Source organism: Urocampus carinirostris, chromosome 2 (genome assembly GCF_059441175.1).
Source record: "Urocampus carinirostris isolate Australia breed hairy pipefish chromosome 2, RoL_Ucar_1.0, whole genome shotgun sequence".
Taxonomy (NCBI): domain Eukaryota; kingdom Metazoa; phylum Chordata; class Actinopteri; order Syngnathiformes; family Syngnathidae; genus Urocampus; species Urocampus carinirostris.
In genome coordinates this window covers 29,004,019-29,023,166 of record NC_142350.1, presented here as the reverse complement: position 1 = coordinate 29,023,166, position 19,148 = coordinate 29,004,019, and the positions used below count along the sequence as shown (strand labels likewise).

At 39.5% G+C, this 19,148-nt stretch overlaps 1 protein-coding gene across 2 annotated transcripts; it reads right to left on the bottom strand.

The window, feature by feature from the left end:
* Nucleotides 1-650: 650 nt before the first annotated feature.
* On the bottom strand, nucleotides 651-17,220 carry LOC148371597 (CUB domain-containing protein 1-like). Of its 2 annotated transcripts, none has more exons than XM_088326135.1 (10): nucleotides 17,001-17,220; nucleotides 13,568-13,774; nucleotides 13,092-13,454; nucleotides 12,640-13,011; nucleotides 9,944-10,141; nucleotides 8,266-8,546; nucleotides 6,953-7,076; nucleotides 5,343-5,690; nucleotides 5,176-5,263; nucleotides 651-2,568 (listed from the first exon to the last, which is right to left on the bottom strand). In XM_088326135.1, the coding sequence occupies exons 1-10, from the start codon at nucleotides 17,053-17,055 to the stop codon at nucleotides 2,145-2,147; spliced, it is 2,460 nt and encodes an 819-aa protein (XP_088182261.1). In that variant the 5' UTR covers nucleotides 17,056-17,220; the 3' UTR covers nucleotides 651-2,144. The 2 variants fall into 2 exon arrangements, with proteins under 2 accessions (XP_088182261.1, XP_088182262.1); XM_088326136.1 differs by lacking the exon at nucleotides 17,001-17,220 and adding an exon at nucleotides 13,845-13,970.
* Between the last annotated feature and the right edge of the window lie 1,928 nt (nucleotides 17,221-19,148).

Below are 19,148 nucleotides of genomic sequence, written 5' to 3'. Positions count from 1 at the left end.
ACGAGCTGCAGGTTGAAATATGTCCACTTGATGTTGCCAAAGCCGGGTGCCTCTCAAAAACTTGTATTTCTTTCTCTCACTCCCTCGATCGCTCTCTTCCTCCCTTTTCTCTGACTCACTAGCTCTTTTTCACTCTCTGTCTCTTTTTCTTTCTTTGTTCCCCTTTGTCTTTTTCTTTCTATGTGTCTTTTTACCTTCTTTTGCTCTCTTCCTTTTCCCTCTCTGTCTTTTTACCTTCTTTTGCTCTCTCTTCCTTTTTTACTTTTCTCTCTCTCTCTCGCTTTCCTCTTCTTTTTCCTTCCTTCTCTTTTTTGCTCCTTCCCCTTTCTCTCCTTCTTTCTTTCTTTCCTTCTTTGTATTTCTCTCTGGATGTCTTTCTCTCTTTCTTTCTCCCTCTCTCTTACGATTTATTTTTATCTCTTTTGTTTATCACATTCTCTCTCTCTCTCTCTCTCTCTTTCTCCATTTCTCTCTTTCCTTGTCCCACACTCTCTCTTTTTCTCTCTCTCTAATCTACTAGTCCGCCCCCTGAGAGAATATTTGTTCTATCGTGTGGCCCCTGAGTTGAAAGGAGTTTGACACCCCTGGTCTATCAGCCGTAAGTGAAAAAGAGCATTAAACAATGAAGGAACCAGAGAATGAAATTGAAATGATTCAACACATTTTATTTGCATGACCAGCTGCAGGAGATAAGTGACACAGAGTAACTCGGCGGGTTTTATTGACATTATCTGAAGTAGCCAACATAAACAGTGGCTACCAGCGAGCAATGGGCCGCAGGGGAGTGGCTCACGTAGGTTTCCAGCAGAGAGACTTGTAATAAAAGCACCATCGGGACAAGCTAAGTTTGCAAAATCGTCAATAAGCAGAAAAATGTACACTTCCTGAAGAGGCCTTTCAAGCCATGAAATATAATAGTACATCCGTAAACTATTTTCCTGAGACAGTGTGTACCATTTAGCGCCTCCTAGTTGCAAAAATACATCAATTATCATATTACATGCATTTTTTTACTCGTAGGTTGAGAATTTTTTTATTTTTTTTTATAATATGACCCTACTGAGGACAAGCGGTGCAGATAATGGATGGATGGATAATATGACCCGGGCAGCACGGCAGCTGAGTGGTTAGCGCGTCTCCACACCTCCGCCACAATGTAATCCACAACTTAGGATATGTATTTAATTACCCCCAAAAAAGAATGAAATGCACTTAATTTGGCAAACATTAGTTGCATAGCAGCATGTTTAGTCTGCACTCACATAACTATGAGTGGTTGTTGTTAAGACGAACTAAAACGGATTTCAAGGGAATATACAACATGCATCTTTACTATAAGTCATCATTACTAATAAGCGGTCATTCCAGGGATGTGCAGTCAGGGTAGGCAGATGAGGTTGTGCCTACCGTGACATCATAGAAAGATACAATGAAAAATGATTCAAAATGTTTTATATTTTCAGATTATTCATCTAGTTCTCTTTCATTTAACTTTGCAATTTTTGGATTTTCTTTTTCAAAATTGCTGTAATTCCACAGTTCATCATGAATATTATTAATAAAATTCGTATGTAACATATTACTTTGCTGCGTGTCTGCAGATGCAGGATGAGGCAGGCAATTCTCTTGCCTCATGGCAGAGGGCGATAGTGAGACCAAAGATTCTAATTTGGTGCACACCTCTGCCCCAAACAATAAAATTAGTGATAGTACTAGCTAGCGAACAGAAACATGAGCCATCCAGTCATTTTTTCTTTCTTGCCGCATGGACTTTTTTTTTCCCTTTTCAAGGATTGCCTTCCTATTGATGCTTTTAATCAAAAAGAGAATTGCATCGACTTAATTTGTGAGTAAGACCATAAAAGTTTTTTTTAGCTATGCTACAGTTTACATAACGCTTCTTGCCTCACACACATACCTCACTGCACAACACTGGATGATTCAGTTTTCATTTCTCAAGAGATGCCGCTCTAGACGAAAGCAGACAAAAGCAACAGGCGAGTCTGAACATGTACATCTAGTTTTGTGCAAGAACCTGCATGGGCAAAGCAAGCTGCCATGAAGCCCAAGTTAAGACAGGCGAGATCCTGCAAGTCAGATTAAGACCCCAGTTGAAAAAAGTCCAATGAAAATCCTGCATTCGATCAGTTTCCTTTCTTTGGTTCCCGCTGTGTATTCAACTCGGGCGAGTGCCCCTCAGAGGGCGGCTGGTTCTGGTAAATCTCATTGTCCACAAGGGTAAAGTTGTGGCTAGGGGGCCTGTTTGGAAGGGGGGGTGCTTTCTGAGAGGACGGATACTCTTGGTAGACCCCTGTCTCCATTTTGTTTGTGTGTTTAGGAGGTTCTTCCTGTCCCGTGTAGGAATCGTATGTGTTTGACTGCGAGTAGATGCCCATCTCTTCCCCCTTTCTCAGTAGGTGGGTGTAGACAAGCGTGTCTTCAATGGAGGCGTACACGTGAGACTCATTGTCTTCACGGGTTTTGGGGAAGCCGTTGTGTCCTGGCAGGAAGCTGGTGCCGTTTGGGTTGTAGATGGAAACTTGATCTTTAAGTGCCTTTTTCTTTTTCCTGTTTGATAGCGAGAAAAAAACACATTTATAAACTTTCAAAAATGTTCAATTTGTAATGCCTCTAATTACTAGGAATGGGGTACCGGTAAAATATTGAAAGGGTCAGTGAATATCCTCCAGACTACCAGTAGTTAAAATTTATCCTCTGTAGAGGACATTTCTAAGCCTAAATATCTCCCACCCAGTCATCCCATCACGTTAACTCCTGTAAAGCTCTATAAAGGACAATCAGTTCTTACCAACGATATCAAATTTGTAGGGGTGGAGCTTTGTTACCTCAACTTTACCGTAAAAGAAAATGGCTTCCCTCAGTGCAAGCACTTTTTATGGCAAGAGTAGAACTAAGTGTTTCAACTTTTTATCAAACATTTTGTCTTGAAACGCTGTTGGCATTTTATTAAAAAGACTCTTATGAACACAAAAATGTGTTGTTTGAGTTATTCTAAATGTATTTGAGCCCCGTATTTAAGTGTCTCAAATAATGCCCTCTCTAGTGGACATTTGAACTTATTTCATCCATTTTGCTCTTTTATATCCAAATATTCAAATGTATTGAAAGTACTAGAGTAAAAAATGGCGGAATCCAAGACCAGAAATCAGTTTTATAAATATAGAAACTCCATCAAGCTGGTCAACGATCTTGGTGTCTCAGATAAAAAACAAAACAAACGTGTTCTCTTGTGGAGAATTAGGCCCCTCAGGTAAGACAAGGATGTCTGGGTCTGCCAAGAACAGGAAAATTGTGCATCGATGAGCAAATGGTTCCTGTAACTGGTCGATGCCCAGTGTCCCTGTAGGTACCGGGCAAACCAAACCCAACTGGACTAAAGATATTTTTCTAGCCTGCACCGACTGGTCTAGTTTAGGATTTTGTGGTCTACCAAAGCAAGACGACTTTCACAGTTACAGGAGGAAAGAGCATCGGGGGACAAGTTGTTCTTCAATTGACAGAGTCTGTTTTCCTAGGCGCCTACTTGTTCTTTGACAATTACTTTACAACAATCAGCCTCCTTGATACCCTGATGACGAAAGCAATGACAGTGAATGGACCCCAAGGCCTAACGGACTGCAAGATCACAGACGAAGAGCACTTCCAAAAAAAGAGGGTCGGCAGAAATGGTGGTGATAGAATACACACCTGAACTTGCTGTCATAACATGGTTGGACAAAAAGCCAGTGGTCATGGTATCATCTGCCAATGTGATTGAACCTCAGGACAAACGCAAAATATTTTCCAAGGAAGAGAAAAATTGTGTCCAATGGTCAAGGCCGCTGGCAATTGCGGGGTAAAACACTAACATGGGTTGTGTGGACTTGGTATATCAAATGTTGAGTTTCTACACTAAAATGGACAGTGCATGCAGTTTTCCACTTTTTTTGACCTGACAATCACTAACTCATGGCTTCAGTATAAGGGTGACTGCCAGTGTCTGGGGATGAAACAACAAAAGCTCCTCGAGTTCAAATTGCTCTATCATGAAGGGTTAATTGCTTGAGCCCAGGCAGGACGTGAAGCAAGTCACAGCAAAGATGACTACACTCCCGCACATCAAAAATGAAAACCACAGCCAAATGCAACTCTGAGACACTATGGTGCTGTGCCTCCTTCAGAGATAAGATAAACCATGTGAATCAAGGTGTGCCAATCTGGCTGCAACAGTAAAACATATGTTATGTGCTCCAAGTGCAGGATTTTTCTTTGCCTTTCCAAGATAGGGAACGGCTTTTTGAAGTATCATCCAAAATAAGCATAATGTAGACCAAAGTATAATGATGAGGGACAGTTATGTCTATGTTGAACACTTTGTCAAGTTGACTTTTTGATTCTTTTGTTTGACTGACTGTTTTACGATGACGTTCCGTTTCCCCTGTATAGGATTGCTTTAAAACAAAAATAAAAAATTAAAAGATTTCCTTTGCAGTAATGTGCTTGGACAACATTTGTTTCCCTGGTAGTCAGGAGGGTATACTCATAATTGTAAGATTTCTGGGTATATCCTTTTCGTTATGAAAAAATCATCACATCAAAATTTCAATCACGTAAGTATAGTGGTAATTAATATGCCTTATAATCATCCATTCACTTGAACTGACTTACTTATTTACATCTTGTTTCATTCACGTTTCTCTACAATATAGCCATATATCTAGTTGTTATACAGTCTCTACATTGTTTAAAGTGGTGTTCTGGTTTACTGTTGAGAGGGAGGCTTTGAGTCTTATCAAACAACCTACAGGAGTCAGTCTAAACTGAGGACTGGTGTGAACCTGGTGCCTGGGGAGTTATCCACTAACATCCGTGTTCCGCCCTTTTGGTATATAAATCATCGTCAGCCGTTTTGAAAGCGCACATCACAGCATTATACAGTACATAAATCCTCATAGCATTCTTTTTTATTTTTTATTGTAATAAAAATCTCAAACGGCTCACTAAAGTGCTTGTTTCTCGTCTCGCAACCTGGATGTTGATTCAAACACGCGTAATAGGAAAACAAATATGTCCTTTAAACCAATGGTCCTGGCTCAAATGCAAAAGGTACCCAGTCTGACTCACCAATAGCTTATATGGTTGACTATTGCATGCTGAAAAATATAACACACTTACTTAATTATCAAACAGACAGCCACCAGCACGGCGATGAAAAGGAGCACCAATGCAGCCACCACACTCACAATGATGATCAATAACTGGTCTGAGTTAGGAAAAACCAACGATGAACATTCTTGAATTTGAAAATGGAACAATCCGGTGAACAGAATTGCAAAACGTACCTTCCTGAATAGTAAGCCTCGTAATGACACTGAACTGTCCTGTCTCGGGCATGCAGTTGGACATGTTGAGGTAAAAGCTCTCTGTGACGCTGATGTCCTCGGCCGCTTCATCCTCCCTGCGGCTGTAATCCTCCTCCGGGCTGTCAAACCTCTGCACTCGGATGTTGGTGTGGCGGTTGGCGCACTTGGGCTGGCTGAGATTGGTGAACTCCAAGTGTGCCTTCATCTTTGGGGGTAGTGTGACTATCCAAGAAACGGTGGCATAGGACTTCATGCCGTTCGGCCACCCAGGCGTCGCCAAAAGGAGGCTGGTGTCTCTCTGTGAGGTGACTGTGAAAATGTACCTTTCTGTGATGGAGAAAGGAGACCAAGACCAGTTCAGTGAGATGCTGTGACACTGATATTTTTGCTGACTGTTATCACACAGTCAGAATCTCATATCGGCTTTTTCCTGAATATTTTTTTGCAAGTAATTCAAGTACTGTGTTTACATGGGTTCAAAATGCATTTTAAGGCAAGTAGGGTTGTCTGATATGATAGAAAATAACCATTTTTGAAAATGAAATCCAGATTCTTATTTAAAAAATAAAATACAAAATCTCAATTTAATTACTTCTCAAAACCCTGCAGGAAAATTCACTAGTCCCAACCTGCAGTGTTTTTCCACCACTGTGCCAGTGTGCTGTGAGACATGGTCTGGTGTGCAGCAGGAAATTTTCCAATGTTATCTTTGCAAAAAAGTATGCCATGATTCAGTATTTTCACTTTCGCTTTCTTTTTCGCCTACTGTAACATTCATCTATGTCATATGGCGGATTAAATTACTATTATTATTTTTATCATCATCATCAAATAAATATATATGTTTTTTTCTGTCAATGAGGTCTGACAGTACACTTAATAACTTATTTTGGAATTGTTTAAGACTGCATGACAAAATATATCGAATAAAGTAAAAATCTTGCACATAACTTAGCTGATTTTAATAAACATGTAGTAAAACATTTTTTGTTCCACTCATAAATGCTTTTTGCTTATGATAAGTATTCTGTTTTATTATTTTTCTAAAACAAAAAACAACCCAAGATGAAAATATAGTAAAACTGGAAAAACAAGTTAAAAATATATTAAATTCGCATATTAAAGAAACATTTTACCCAAAATAAATAACATTTATTACCTTCTTACACAGTGTGACCACAAAAACATTATACAGTCAATTTAATGATTTTTAAGCTTTAAAACATGAAACTGGTGCTGGGAATAATTTTCAAAACCTTTTTTTATATAATGAGTCACACTAATAGTGAGATAAGAATAGTGGTAAATTAAACTATTCTTGCACACAGCTTAGCACCAGCCGTTACACTTTGGAAACAAATTGACTGAATGTCACATTAACATACATGTTTAGGAATTAAAAATGCTGGATTGTAGATAGTTAGCTCTGATATGATATGACATGGTTGCATGGTTTTTGGGCATCAGTATTTGGGCTCTGTTATATTTTCGGCTATAACCGAAAATGCACTTTTTTTCATTTTGCGCCCAAGATTTTACTGTGCCAAAAATTAGGTCTGTTCATAATTCAAAAAACGGTATTTTTTAACCTGCTATATCCCCTTTCAGGCTTGCAATCAATACAGGCTTCACGGATGGTGTCAATCCTGTCCCATTCACTCTGGTGAAGGTGACGGATACGTTGTCGTGGATTTGGACCTGCTGAATGGCTCCCTGAGGACAGAAGTGGCATAGAGTATAATTATGGGCATAACAGTCAGAAGTCAGCAATAAAAAATGTTGAGTCATATTGGACCCCCCCAAAAAAATCTGGAGCCGCTAAAATTGAAAAGCCTTATTTAAGCCGCATAATGAGTGCAACATTTTCTGCGTGTATCTATATTAGCTATATTAGTCTACAATTATCTACTAAGTTTAGTGCAGGGCATCCCTTGGAGAATGTTGCACCTTGCGGTTATGCTATTGTAGCATACCCCCTCAAGTTTAACGACAATTACAGTATGTTTCATTTCTTTGATAAAACCAAAGAAATGCAATAAAGATCATTTTTTTAAAAACATTTTCATTTTGAGGATTAAAAAAAACAACAAATTGAAACGCGCATAACCCTTTTCTAAGCTACAGAGAGTGCAATAAAACGAAGCATGCAGTTATACAAATAAAACAGCAGCCTTTTGATGAGGTGAAGTAAATATAATCAATTAATTAATTAATGCAATTTAAGTTTGATTTCTGTGCAATTGTCAAACAAGTCAGTGCATGGGTAAAACACAGCAGCATCCTTATGCCTCTTTCTTTTGATACTAAAAGCACCTAACCTCACCCTGAGCAACAAAAAATGAGTAATATCCCCAAGTGTCATTCAATATATATACTAACAAAAATCAGAAATCGCTTAATGAAAACATCTACTTTGTTGCTAAAAAATTTATTATGACAGCATTGTGCTCTTACCCGTTTAATGTGACTTCTGTGTTGAAATTAGGAGTGCCGCATTAAATTGTAACGCTGTCGCTTTAAAAGGCGTTAACAGGCTTAGACCTGCTTTAACAGTTAGACGTGAGGGAGGAAAACGAGGGAAGGAGCTGATTTCCCTCTTGTCTGATAGTTACGTAGTGACACCCAGAGTTGAATTGTAATATTTATTTTATGCATTTTTACAGCATTGAAAAATGTTAGTTTATGTCATGTTTGTCTTCCTGTAAGAAAAATATATGTCCCTCCTCCATTCTTTTCAGTTTGTAGACATTTTTGGGAAGGTGCTAGGGAGCCACTCCGTAGCGCTAGAGAGCTGCATGCGGCAACCGAGCCGCGGGTTGCCGACCCTGGTTTTAGGTGAATTGAATTTAAAATCACTAAATCAAAAGAACAGAACACTTCAGAAAGTAAGCCCTGGACTCACGGTATCTACAGTTTGTTCTTTCGAATGGGCCTGTTGTTCAGGACACAACTGTGTTACGGTGGTTCCGTCGTCCTCCATCAGAGCAACTATGCTGTTGTTGCAAAGCTGACCCGGCAAGGACTGCATCAAGGGTCCTATTGAAGAAGTCAGCTGAACACTGCCGTGAAGAGGGGGACGGAAGTTCCACGTCACAGCCTTGACTTTGGACGGGAGGCAGCGGGGCAAGGAAGGCACCGCAAGTGGCACCGGAAACCTTGGGCAATCTTTAAGTCGACTGCAAGCTGTGCAAAAATGAGAATGATAGCATAAATTGACCAAACTTCTCTGGAAATCAATAACATAGATCAGGGGCCGGGAAGGTGCGGTCGCGAGCCAGGTATGGCTCTTTTCATGGGTAAGTCTGGCTCGAAGATAAAATGAGCGTCATACTGATTTTCTCTGTATCTGACCCCTTTTAGTGTATGCTCAGGCAAACACACGCAGAAGATATATGATTCAGACCAGAATGTATGCAGCAAAGTCTCAACTCAAGTACACAATAACAACAGACCGTTTTGGCTGTACTTCTCTAGGGAATCCTATAGATGGAAGCTCATTAAACAATGTATGTTCATTGTTGAGACACTTTAAGATGAAGACCCACAGAACAAACTGCAAACACCGAAAACGCCAGCCAAGCACCCACAGCAAATTGACTGGTTGAGTGGTAGGGCTGGGCAGATTTCTGCACACGTAGCGCACACACCTCAATAGTATTTTCTGACATTTTTACGAGAGAATTCTGCTCGCACCTTGTTTTGAAACCATTACATACGAAAAAAATGACTGTCCGAATGAGCCTCAATAATCTTTGCGGTTGGTAGACAAATTTAAAGTAGTGTATTTGTTCATATTGGACCCTATTATTTCATAGGTTTTATCAAATCATCAAACATTACAAAGTGAAATAAAATGTGCAGAAGATTTAGCTTCTTTCTGGAAAGCGGGTTCTGCGGTTTTGTTGAATTTTTGTCTAAACATTTATAGTATGACTTTAAAATAAAAACAGAAAAAGAAAAGGAACAAAATAAATATATTTTTGCTTTCATAGTTCTCTTTGTCAAAAAGGTTCCCGACCCCAGACATTCATTAATTTTTCAAAAGGCGCATCTGGAAATGTTACAAAAAAAGAGCGCAACAAAGCACAAGAAAGAATACAAACTATGGAGACTCAAAGTGACCAAACTGCAGTGAATTTCTACATACGCTTTGACATACTGCCTTGTCTTAGCTTTCGGGAGGAGACTTTTGTTTGTCTCTTTATCCAATCCCTCTCTGCATCCGTGGTAAAATTTTTTCAATGGGGGTCACTTGAGTGTCTTCTACACTTTGTGTCTACACTTCATAATCAATGCTTACACTCTGTGCTTAATGCACCGCGAGGAGGCAAAATGTAAACGAAACATTCTGCAAAAGACAATGGAACTGCGCCCTAGTGTAATAAAGGAGCAGTTGCACTTTATTCTGAGAAAGTTAAAAAAAAAAAAAAAAAAAAAAAAGGTCAAATACGCCCGAGCCCCCCTTGACGGAGCCTCGCGCTCTCCCTGGGGCGACGGCCCTACTATTTGAGAACAACTGCTTTCAATGTTTTGAAAAACAAATAATACAAATAAGAAAAAAAGACAGAATTTTTATTTACCAATGACTCCACTAGCAGTGACATTGATGTCTTCAGGTCGGCAATTCTGAAAAGACAATAGAGAAACTATCCCTGAGGGTACTGTGATCTTCTGCATTGTCACCGAGTCCTTCTTCATTTCACACATAGAGGGCAGCTTCTGCCTCTCTAAATGCACAGATAAGGTCTTGACTTTCTTCAGGTCCACAGTACAAAACACTGCAAGAAAAAAAAAATCTATTCCAATGTGATGACTCATTTCCTGTGCATTAATTTAGGTATAAGAAAAGCAGGATCTCACTTGTCTTTTAACTCATTCAGTGCCATTATGTATAAATACATTTTCAGAAGCATTTTCCTTTAGTGCCAAAACGTAAAAACAGGTTTGTGTTTGTTGTTATTTTTTTTTAACTATTCTTAAGGCTTTAGCGCAGCCCCTCCGGTAGTATCAAGCCTCTAGGAATTATATCAGTATGATAAATCAACACCAGAAGGCAGGAGTGACTTTGATCAGATCTTTGTCAACACTTGGTGCCCAGTTTAGTTCCTGTATCCATCACAATACACCGTATGTCAGTGTGTAGGCCCAGTACGTGTAGTATGGCGAAAAAATTAAGAATATAGGTAAAGACTCTTTAAACTTCAACGTTTTAGCAAGGTTCATGTTTCGTTCATGGATAAGGTAAATGTTCTTGCAATAAAATGTTATTTTGCAAGGAAAGTGTCTTTGTGTTTATGGGAAGCATTGTTTAGATATTGTAGATACCACGAATATATATATTTCTAAAAAAGCACTACAGTCAAAGTTCTGATTGAAATGTATCCTTTCGTTTTTCTCAGAGGTTTTCTTGGAAACAAGTATTTTCAAGAAACTTAGCAACGTTCAGTTCTTGTATTTTAAGCAACTAGAAGCATATTTTGTTTCTAATAAAAATGAGGGTTCAAGCTTTCTTTTGACGTGTCCTACGTCTTTATAGCTACAGAGCTACATTTTCTGTAGGCCTTCCATATGGAAAAGACTGGCTGGCACCGGCACTTCCCATTTGAGAGAAACATCTGGCACTGTGAAAGAGTTAAGGCTTTTCCTTCTGAGTTACTATCATTCATGACTGAGCTATGAGGAAACATGCTCTTTCCTAACATGCGGCCCCCTGGGCACCAAAAAGTTGAACATTGTCACTACACTTAGGTTGTCTCAAAAGTATTTTCTCATTTGATAAGAAAATGGCCTTTAATGTTAACAGGGAGATAAACAAAAAATACTTTGTCACACAGCAGTCTATTGCATTTCATATTTTGCCATGCAAGTGAAAATCAGAAAAGAAAATGTTGTCACCTGCCACAACATGTTGTATCTCTATCAGTCTCCCAGTCTGTAATGTAGCAAAACTAAACAGTACCCAGACAAAGGACCAATCTATAATGTTTTAAATCTGAGTTAAATCCTTAAACCTGCAAATAACTGAGTTAATCCTGCTTGAGAGCCCCATTTCTGACGCTAAAGCTTTAACTTTGACAGCACTAATGAAATTGTTATAAATTCAGGGTAATTTGCAAAGACAAAACAGCACCCACACTATGTGTGGTGATAAAGTCAACTTCCTATTTGAAATAACCAAGAGCAGGAATTGTATGATGTGGTTAAGCAGAACAGCTCAAAATGATACCGTTTTCATCTTTATGCAATATTTTACTCAAAAAGCCTATTATCTTAGCACTGTAATGTAAAGGTGGAATCATGCCATGTCATCACCCACATCCCCATTCCCCCGCCCCCCAAAATTATAATTTATATTAAAAAATAGTTAAACGGTTATTAGTATAGAAAGAAAGTAATCAGCAATTCCCAACAAATTGTCAACAGTTGTTTTTCTACAGACACTTATAATCTAAGGGGAATCCATAATGTCAAGGTTGGACATGCTCAGACAACATTGCAAAGCCATACGTATTTATTCAAGGAATAATTCAGATGATGACCTTAAAAGGACAGTGAGTAATATTAAGTGCCTCCTAGTGGTACAAACAAAATTTTCATTCAGTAAAAAACAAACATTGATTTGAATATTGTGCAAAAATACATAAGCGATCATAGCAATGCAAATTTTTATTTAGAAAAAATTGTACTTCTTTTAGACCGATAAATCCCCACTAAGGTCGGCACGATGTTTGTCCGGCATCCTGCCGCTATGCTTTGCCGCATATCACTAGCTCTGGTTCGTACCAGACAACACAGTGCCATCTAGTAATCCAATATTACACATTGGGGCTTTAAAAATGTAAGTAATATAAATTTAAAAATATATACACGCAAAAGAAAATTAACAAATCAAGAGGTTTTTTTTTAAATATTAAATGATAAAGCAGTTGCTCCATAGTATAATCACAGGCCTGAGATCTCTTTTTCCCCCTTTTTGCAGGCTTGGGTAGGGTTTTATTGTATTGATTTTGAGTGTCTTTCCTGCAAGAAAAATGAAATAAGCAGAGGCATTTAAAGCCATCTGCTTCATCTGCATCCATTTGGGCATATGTACATGTTTCAGCAAATAGTCGATAGTTTCCTTTTATTAATTATTGGTTGACGTTGTTTTTGTGCAGTGCCCAAATAAAAATCCACATACAAAAAATTCCCTGCCAATTGAAAACATTCATATATGGTTAATAATAATGAAATGCACATAATATGGTTACGTTAATCATAAAACTTATTTACATACCTGGCTCACTTGACAATGTCATCTTGAGTCTCAAGGAGAGTCCATTAGAACTGTCTTGTTTTCTGTTCATCTCACAATTCCTTAGAACTAAAGAAAAGTCTCCCTGGTTTTGGACTGGTTGAGTGTCCTGCAGGCGCATCACTAGCGCCTGTCTGCCCCTGCTGTGGTATTCTACTGCCGTTTTTTTCTTCAGGCAACTTGGCTCAGTGATGTTGGGGAATTGAATCATTGCCATTTGTTTATCCGGCATCTCAAAGTGCCACTCCATCGTGTCATCATCGGGAAAACTCTCAGGGTAGTTAGGAGAGAGCAACTCGGTGGAGTGAAGACCATGTGTGTCACGTGGAAAGGATAATGTGGTTTTGGCAAGAGCTAAATGAGAAGAAATAATAGATTTAACACAAAAAAATAAAAGACTGCATCAGGATTTGGATTTCATGAAGCTGACTTACATTTGATTTCCTCCCCAACAGACACAGTAATCCAGTTTCTTTGAACAGCCCGGCCTGGTGGCACATCCAGAAAGAAGCTACCCTGGTTCGAAACCTGAACACTGCCTATGAAGCCCGACCTGCAGTATTTGCCAATGACTACTGTCCCTTTATTCTGAAAGGTCTCTAAGGTGTAGGCGTGCATATCAGAACAGCCTTCAGATGGGGATATTTGTTTCATCCCATACTTTGGGAAGTTCACCTGGATCGACTTTGATTCTGAGGATTTAAGGTTCCAGGTGAACCTGCAGTGGAAACCCAACCAGGGACCAAAATCCGAGTCCACTCGCATGATGTCATCATTACATGTCTGTGCGGTACATTCTAAATAGAGACATTTAGAATAGTGAGCACCAGTCAGTGAGCAAACTTTTTCAACTGTGCTAAAATTTGAGTTTTTAAATAGACAGAAGAGGATCAGGCAAGAGAACGTTTACCTATATTTCGGATGATCTCCACTCTGAATACGCTTTCAGGTTGCGAGCAATTGAATTCCACCCAGACAGGTTTATTGCTTTCTAATGAGAGTGACCTTTCACAATTGCGGGTGCCCCTGGAACACACTGTGCAAAATGACCCCTTGACCCGGTTGCTAATTTTGACAGTAGTGCCTCGGTCAGGCGAGAACTGCAGCGTTTGGAAACCTGGGAGTCAATAGAGAGAGAGAATGAAGGCATGCTTTTCAATCTGGTCACACAAACTGCTTTTGCTTACATTTCTGTGATGCTTTGTGAAATATTCAATCACTTAGACCTGATGTATGCCTACTGCATCAACCTTTTCAATGAAATGGGAAGCTTCGTCATTGCAGTTTTTGGACTTTTTGCACATATTTCAGCCACTATGGGAGAGCGGGTACAGTTGTCACACAAGGACAGTTGTAAAAGTTTGAGCAATTGGAAGAGATGATAAAGGACACTTCCCTTTCCATTTTGACCTCACACAAGATGTTTAAAGACTGTGAGTGACGTTACGTAACAGCGTTTTTTTTACTGATTATTTTTTCTGCTTTTACAACGATGTTACCGTTACTGCTGGTCAAAAGCGGCGCGTCACTTTGGTTGCAGAACACCAACAGAGGCGTGTCCTCCTTGACACACCTGATGCCGTTTTTAGCGACGTGGTTTTCCAAACCCCCCCGAATTGTTTGCGTGACGTCTTTTCAGATCATGTCACAATTCAAAATAGGAACTATCGTATAGTTAAATCACAATTTACAAATTTTGTTTTTACCAATGCGTCGAAGAAAAGGCAGATGACTGAAAAATGTGAGTCCGATATTTGACAGTACCCGACTTGTGTCGTTCGCGAACGAAACGTCTCTGAGCTCTTGGAAGTGATTGGTCAATATGCATTTTTTGGGGATTCTGTTGTTGACTTTAAATTTGTTGGGCATAAAAATTGGTCAAAATGTTTTGAATTTGATCTTTTTTTTGTAGATTAATAAATATTTTAATAATATTTCCTGTGTTCTTCAATTTGTTTATAAAAATATAAAGTTTGTTATTTATGTCTTCTTTTATCTAAATTTTATCTAAATATGTAAATCTTTCCTTTAGATATTGTATTTTTGCTTTCGTTTCTTTTTTCATTTTTGTCTTTTTATAAAAATCTTTTTACCCCATTTTAAGTCATTCCGTGCATAATGTTGAGCCCTACGCATGCCTTTGGCTAAAGAATGCTAACTGCAACGTACCCCTGCATACCTGACACTGTTTTTACAAGCGTGGTTTTCTGCTTTCCTCAAAGTTGTTTATACCATACCATAGAGATAAATAGTGTTTACAAATACAGTATTAACTAATGCACCGAAAGAAAAGGCAAATTGGTGAATGTGACGTCTATCGACTTGTGTCGGTTAAAGACGAACTGGCTCTATGAGGTGGATAACAGGAGCCGGCCACCTACTAATCAAGAGTGTTCCTTTTGAGACCCTATTTTTCTCTTGTGTTTGGTGAAAATGCATTTTTTTTCTGGGATTCTGTGTTGTTGACAATACTTTTGTTGAGTATAAAAAAGTTAAAATTGTTTTGTATTATATCTTTTTCTTTGTTGATTTATGAATATTTTAGTTTATGTTTCCTGTTTTTCAGTGTTATCGTTTACGTGTTAATTTTCCTTTGTTTTCTATCCTTTTAAGTAATCATCCATCCATTATCTGCACCGCTTATCCTTAGTAGGGTTGCGGGTATGCCAGAGCTCATTTCAACCATCCTCTAGCAGTGGGCAGGGGACACCCTGAACTGATTGGCAGCCAGTCGCAGGGCACAGACAGACAAGTCACTCGCTCATACACACCTAGGGACAATTTGGACCGGCCAATCAACTTGACATGCATGTTTTTGGAATTTGGGAGGATCCTGGAATGCCCGGAGGAAACATACACAAGCACGGGGAGAACATGCAAACTCCGCACATGAAGGCTGGTAGCTGGATTTGATCCCATGACCTCAGAACTGTGCCGCGGATGCGCTAACCACGAAGCCCCCGTGCCGCCCCTAAGTAATTCATATTAATACACAATTAAAAAGCAACTTAAAGAGACCTTTGGGAGCTGAATGACTCTTTTTAGTGAGCAGTGTCGAAAAAAAGCCGGTTCTCTAAAAACAGTCTGAAATTCCAATCTAGGATAAAAGTAAACTCCGGTGAATTACGTCAGTGCGGTGTTTCGTATCTAAAGCGGATGCAGCTAGACGCGTTTTTTCCCGCTACCTCACACACTTGAACAATTTGGCGACCGACCGCCAAAAATATAATACCTCTTTGATACTCGCCACAACAGTCGCCGCACCGTTTTCCTTCCAAACAGTGTCTGCGTACACCTGATGCGAGAGGCAAAATGACGATCGCCAGAGGCGTCGCCTGCGGTTGGCGCTAGGTGTGCGCAGGGCTATACATAATAATCGGTAATGTAAAACAAACTGAAATGCTGTTGGAGGCCTGAAAGAGTCATCTCTTTTTAGTGAGGCGAGCCGAAAAAACAAGTCGAAAATCCCATCCCTAGGAGTAAACTCAGTTTAAAGACGTCACCGCGGTGTTTTGTATTTGCTCAAAGATTTTTTTAAATTTCTTGACATACAACTTATTTTCAGTCAAGTAAAATGTATTTGTATAGCCCTTAATCACATTTTTTTTCAAAGGACTGCACAGGTTACAGTTACACCATCCACTGATCCTAAACCAATATGCGGACAAGGAAAAACTCAAAAGCTCAGCACGAGGAAAATCTCAAGTGGTAATCCCCCTTCCAGAGTGACTAGGGTTCACTAGATTTAGCATTGGGTAGCATTACACCAGACATAGTGAACATCAATAAAAAAAATTCATCCAGAAAGTGCATGACAGCAAAAAAGCCTGTAAAATTGTCCAGAAAGTCCATGACCGCAACGTAAAAGTAACGTAAATAGTTACTTTTCCTGGTAGCTAGTTGCTTTTATCCATCCATCCATCATCTGCACCACTTATCCTCAGTAGGGTCAGCTATCTTCGGGTAGTGGGCAGGGGACACCTTGAACCAGTTGTGAGCCCTCACGCAGGGCACACAGGGACAGACAATTCGCTCGCTCATTCACACCTAGGGACAATTTGGACCAGCCAATTAACCTGACATGCATGTTTTTAGAATGTGGGAGGAAAAACCCACTCAAGCACGGGGAGATCATGCAAACTCTGCACAGGAGGTTTGATCTCATGATCTCAGAACTGTGCCGCACATGCGCTAACCACTGCTCCACCCTAGTTGCTTTTAGTAGTGAGTAATTATGACTTATTACTTTTCTTAAAGTAACGTGCACACACTGACCATCTACCAACATAACTTAGCCGACATTGTGTTAATGTTTTCTCGTAAAAAAAGGGTTATTCACTTACCTGTGACCGGAAGGACAACAAGGAGAAAACAGACGAAGACTCTCCAAAACGGCATGATGCACAACAGTGTGCACGGAAGGCTACTGTAACTTGCTCGGCAGCGTGAAATCAATAGACCTTTGAGAATGGTGGACTCATTTTGTCTTTTCGTCGGTTTTAAAAAGATAATGTGTTTATCATCCGGAGATTGCAATCGGTCCGAGGCCGCTCTGTATTTACTTCCGGGATCTGTGAGAGGGAGTGCGTGTTTGGGGAGTGACGTATAGGCGTGGCAAACAGGTAAGTGTGGCAACTGTTCGACAAAATACCGTAAAAGACAGATGTTTGTACAACAAATAAAATATCATGTTTTTATTTAAAATATACACGATTGGTTTGCATATTTAAGTTGGCCAGAGTAAAATGTAAAGCACATAAATATTAGTTTTAATAACTTGGCATTACAATTGGAGCTTCGCCCGCAAGATCAAATCTCGCGTTGTTAAAGAATTCACAAAACCACCCAAAAAGTTGTGTACTCCATATAACAATTTTGTACTTTTTTTTAATAAACTGTGAAGCATAATGGCCAAGTCTATTCAACCAATTATATTGGGGTACATAATTGTGCTGTGAGACGAGGAACTGTAATAGTAATCGATATCAGTAGGTGGCAGTATATTTAATTATAGGGCGGCAGTAGCTCAGGAGGTAGAGCTCTCCCGAATCCCGGCTCGTCTGTGTTACATGTCAGAGTGTCCTTGGGTAAGACACTGAACCCCCAATACCCCCAATAAGCAGGTTAGCAGCCTTACATGGCTGCAAGGCCGCTATTGGGAAATGTGGAACACATTGTAAAGCGCTTTGGAAGGACTTGAAAAGCGCTATATAAATGCAGATCATTTCATTTCATTCTACATTGTCTGGCTTTCTGTGAACAAATAGGTTCCAAGTTGTTTTTGTAAGGTTAACAAAGGGAATTGCAATAAATAATAAGGGGTCCCATTGCCTGAGGTTGACAGGTTTGTGTCAACCTGTAAAATATGCTAAATAATCATAATTCCAGTGTTTGTTCCATCAACAGATCATTTTGTTTTCCGCCACTTCTGAATTAAAAATAGAATGTAAAGAATCTTAACATAATGAAGGGCAGCACGGCGACGCAGTGGTTAGCGCGTGTGCGGCACAGTTCTGAGGTAATGAGATTAAACCTCCTGTGTGGAGTTTGCATGTTCTCCCCATGCTTGCGTGGGTTTTCTCCGGGCACTCGGGTTTCTTCCCACATTCCAAAAACATGCATGTCAGGTTAATTGGCCGGTCCAAATTTTCCTTAGGTGTGAATGAGCGAGCAAATTGTCTGTCCGTGTGTGCCCTACAACTGGCTTGCAACCAGTTCAGGGTTTCCCCTGCCCACTGCCCGAAGATAGCTGGGATGGGCTCCAGCACCCCCACGACCCTACTAAGGGATAAGCGGTGCAGATAATGGATGGATTAAGATAATGAATATTTACTAAATTAGAACTTAGATCCCTTAAACTGGCGGCAGTACAAATTAATTTGATTTCCGCTTAACTTGAATAAATATTATAGGAACAATGTGTATTATTTAGTGCCTTGTAGTGGTAAATAAAAACGCCAGTTATTTGAAAAAACAAAATTGATTTACATAACATGAAAAAATACAGGAACTATCATATGAAGGTGCATTTATTAGGGAACTGACGTCATAGGGTTAAGAAAAATTGTCCAGTTTGTATTCTTCCTTGTGCTTTATAGCACTCGTTTCTGGTTGCACTACACAATACAGCGACATTTAGTGGAGAAATATAACACAGTGTCCCTTTAACATTGAGGAATAATTGCTGAAAATATATTTTGTAAATATCATGCATTATTTGTTTCATTTCACAATTTCCCTTGATATGAAATTGTGATAGAATAGAATAGAATAGAATTTCCTTTATTGTCATTCTTTGTAACCATGCACACAGAACGAAACGTCGATACACCCGACCCGTACAGTTGAACTGTAGCGAGCCGATGCAGCCGCAGCCAAACAGGGTGCAGCCATTTTAGTCATTAGGTGACCAAACCCCCCAATTCCAACCCTTAATGCCGAGCGCCAAGCAGGGAGTTAATGAGGTATTTAATTAAAAAAAAAAACATGGA

Bases quoted from the DNA above. Each gene is read 5' to 3' on its own strand.
- LOC148371597 (XM_088326135.1), bottom strand. From the start codon at position 17,055: ATGCCGTTTTGGAGAGTCTTCGTCTGTTTTCTCCTTGTTGTCCTTCCG. The intron at 13,455-13,567 runs GTAAACGTTCTC...GTCTCTATTTAG, and splicing joins GGAGATCATCCGAAATATAG to AATGTACCGCACAGACATGT. The intron at 2,569-5,175 runs GTAAGTGTGTTA...GCTATCAAACAG, and splicing joins GCTGTCTGTTTGATAATTAA to GAAAAAGAAAAAGGCACTTA.